General features: G+C 41.3%; 1 protein-coding gene across 1 annotated transcript in view; it reads right to left on the bottom strand.

The window, feature by feature from the left end:
* Positions 1-1,661: 1,661 nt before the first annotated feature.
* LOC122550421 (matrix metalloproteinase-20-like) overlaps positions 1,662-3,740 on the bottom strand; it is a 41,939-nt gene continuing 39,860 nt past the window's right edge. The window contains exon 9 of the mRNA XM_043691130.1: positions 1,662-2,040. Coding sequence (XP_043547065.1) covers positions 1,971-2,040 — 70 coding nt within the window. The 3' untranslated portion in view covers positions 1,662-1,970. The remainder of the gene's footprint in view (positions 2,041-3,740) is intronic.

The following is a 3,740-nucleotide window of genomic DNA, read 5'->3' on the forward strand; positions in this document are numbered from 1 at the left end:
ATTGTGTTGAATGAACTTCTGGAGTTTTTTCAAAGCCATTTCACCGAGAATTGATGAGGTCAATGCTATTGATGTGGTGCACATGGATTTACAAAAGACCTCCAATGCACTGCCAACCAACAGACTTGTAAGGAACGTTAAAGGGTCATTGTGGATGTAGAAATGTGGATATAAAACTGACTGAGAGATAGGAAACAAAAATTAGTAATTAATAGGTATTTTTTGGTCAGGAAGGAGGTTTTTAAGTGGAACTCCCCAAGAGTTTGCCCTGCAATCCTTGCTTTCCTGGTATCGTATCATGGAGTCATAGGGATTTACAGCACAGAAATGGGCCCTTCAGCCCATCAATTCTGCACCAGTCAAAAACAATCACCTAACTATTCCAATTCCATTTCCCCAGCACTTAGCCCAAAGTATCACAAGTGCACATCTAAATGCTTCTTCAACTGCCATCTGCCATGCTTTACAGACCGTGAGTTCTAGCTTCCCCCAACCTCTGGGTAAGCATCTAAACCTCCTGTTCCTTGTGAGAAATTGATCCCTCCACTAAAAGGAAAGGTTCCTTCCTGTCTATCCTGCATCATATCCATCTTAAACACGTGCTCCCATAGTCTCCTGTACTCCAAGGAAAACAATCCCAGTTTCTCCAATCTCTCTTCACAACTAAACTTGACTCGGCAACACCCTGGTCCACACTCTTTCCAGAGCAATCACATCTCCCCTATAATGTAAATTCCAGAATTTTACACAATATTCTTGTTTTGGCCTAATCAATGTTTCATACAATTCCAGTCTAACATCTCTTTGCTTAACCACTATGCCTGAGCTTACAAAGTGTACTATTCTAAAGGGGCTGTTGCAGCAGGGGTGACCTGGATTTATATGTATCTAAGTCAGTTTGGCAGTAGGACCGGTGTAGAGCTATTAATAAAGAATGCAATAATTTCCTCAATCAGTGCATAGAATACAAGAGCGGGGACATTATGCTGAACTTTGCTAAGAGAATACTAGATCTCAACTGAAGTATGGTAGGGCTCTATGAGATCACAATTTAAGACAGATGTGAATATACAGTTTAAAATCATCATTAAGCTTGCATCCACAGTTTTATTTTCTAAGAGGAGTTTTCATACTTCGGCTATCATCTGTATGACGAATTGTTTCCTAATTCCTCTCACACAATTTATTGTGTTAAGAATTAGTGTGAGTTCAAATTAAATTCTGCCTTGATGCACAGACAAATGAAAATCACTGTCTTTTAATGCGTACTTTATTTTCAACAGGATACATTGGTACATTGTAGCGGGATATAAGTGCACTGAATTGATGAGTTAGTAAAAAGCAACATTTTCCCCAAAATCTATGAATATTCTGCTTTCACCATAATTATGTGAAAATGACACACAAACATTCACCTTAAAACAAACTGCATGCATTGATCATTTATGTTGAGATACATGGAACACTCAAGTGTCAAATTGACATTCTTCTAGTACAGGTAAAAACAATGACTGCAGATGCTGGAAACCAGATTCTGGATTAGTGGTGCTGGAAAAGCACAGCAGTTCAGGCAGCATCTGAGGAGCAGTAAAATCGACGTTTCGGGCAAAAGCCCTTAATCAGGAATAACTTTTATTCCTGATGAAGGGCTTTTGCCCAAAACGTCGATTTTACTGCTCCTCGGATGCTGCCTGAACTGCTGTACTCTTCCAGCACCACTAATCCAGAATTCTTTTAGTACAGGTTATGCATTGCATTGAACAATGAAATCAGCTGATTAATCAATTTCAAACTAAAATGCAATGATTTTATCGGAAAAGAGTTAGTGGTTAAACTTCATCGAGTAGCTAATTTCATTTTATACTAATGATTATATTTCTATCTTCTTGAAACGACATTCTCAAAGTCTTGGCCCCGGCAGTCTGGTAGAAAAGCATGTCAGTTATTCACAGTTTAGCCATGGCTGTGGTTCAAATCGCCCGATCAATTGCCTTCCCGTGAATTTGAACACAGAAGGTCCACTTATGAGGTAAGATCTCCCTGTCAAATGGAAAAGAAATGTAAATATTATTTGCTTAAAACATGGGAACCACATTTCATTGTGAGGTTCATCATTGTTGTGTTATAACTCTGGCAGGTGACCAGGAGAACTCCCTTCCTAACAGGTTTATTTGGAAGCACTAGCTTTTGGAGCGCTGCTCCTTCATCAGGTGTTTGTATGATTTTTAACTTTGTGCACCCCAATCCAACGCCGGTACCTCCAAACCATCCCTCCCCAACAGCGTTGTGAATCTACCTAAACCAAATGGACTGCAGCAATTCAGGAAATCAGATCCTCACCGTCACCTTCTCAAGGGCAGCTAGAGCTGGGCAATAAATGCTGGCCGAGCCAGTGACACCCACATTCATGAATCAATAAAACAAACAGAGAAAACCTTCAAGATAAACAGATGCCAAATTCCAGCTGATCTGGGAGTTTACATTTGTTCTTGTAATTGGCACACACTTCATATAATGTGATGATAGTGGTACTTTCTCTTTCATTTCCTCCAGGTTTCCCTTGAAGAGAGATTTATACCCATCCAAAAGCTCTTGCAAACTTGTTTTTAAGTCCACCAATTTCTGTATTCAGGAACATCTGAAAAATGCAGGGTAATCTCCTTTCACTCTGTACAGAGACAGTTCAGCACACTGATCCCTTCAGTAGCACCACTTGTTGAGTGTATGCCCACGGTGTAATCTTGGCAGGCTTCCTGGCAGGGCCTTTAACCACTCCTAAGTATAGATACGGGAATCAGAGACAGCCCTGCAGCTGTATCCACTTCCACCTTTACTGTGTTCCTGTCTAATTTGGGAATCATTCAGAAACAACCAGCTTCAGCCCACAACTGACAGGATGTTTAACTGAAACTCTGCCACCTTTGAGCCATCTGCTTCTCCCACAGACACAGCTAACACCCAGTCAACTCAGCTGCTGGTGTGTACCTCGTGCCTTGCCCTCTGAATTCTCTCCTTTAGATACCTCTTGTCTTGCTGGAGTTGTACCTGACAATTTCATGCAACATGGCCCACTTGCTTTCACCTGTGGCACTGGGCTTCTCAACTCCAGTATATTGACTCTTTCTGGCCACTTTACCATATCAGCGATGACATTCAAATGTTTGTTACTGCACTCTCTCGTGTATCCAGTACTTTGGACACCCATCTATAGACTGCATCTACCAGGTCCTCTGTCAAGGAAAGGCCACCAGCATTCTCAAAGATCCATCCCACCCTGACAATGCTTTTCTACAACCTCTACCATCCGAGAGAAGGTATAGAATCCTGAACATACGCACCAGCCGGTTTTGTAACAGTTTGTACCCTACTGTTGTTAAAATACTGAATGGACTCACAAATGCTTAACATTCGCCTGTCCCTGTGTTTTTGTTTTTGCCGCTGTTTACCTATTATTTACTATCTATGCTACTTAACTCGGTGATCTGCCTGTATTACTTGCAAGACAAAGCTTTTCACTGTGCCTCAGTACACGTGACAATAAATTCAATTCAATTTTAGTCCCAAGTGTTGTCACTCAATAGTGCTGTTTGGCTGGCAGCTAACTCCACTGAGACAGCAATTTTGAAAACTGCCTTCAAATGCAGGTATATCCTTGTTGGTAGAATCCATTGGAGGGCTTTGTATGTGGGGCTGAAAATAGCCCGCGAGGAATCTTGGAGGAATCCTCTGAATTTGCAATT

The sequence above is a fragment of the Chiloscyllium plagiosum genome, chromosome 6 (genome assembly GCF_004010195.1).
Source record: "Chiloscyllium plagiosum isolate BGI_BamShark_2017 chromosome 6, ASM401019v2, whole genome shotgun sequence".
NCBI lineage: Eukaryota > Metazoa > Chordata > Chondrichthyes > Orectolobiformes > Hemiscylliidae > Chiloscyllium > Chiloscyllium plagiosum.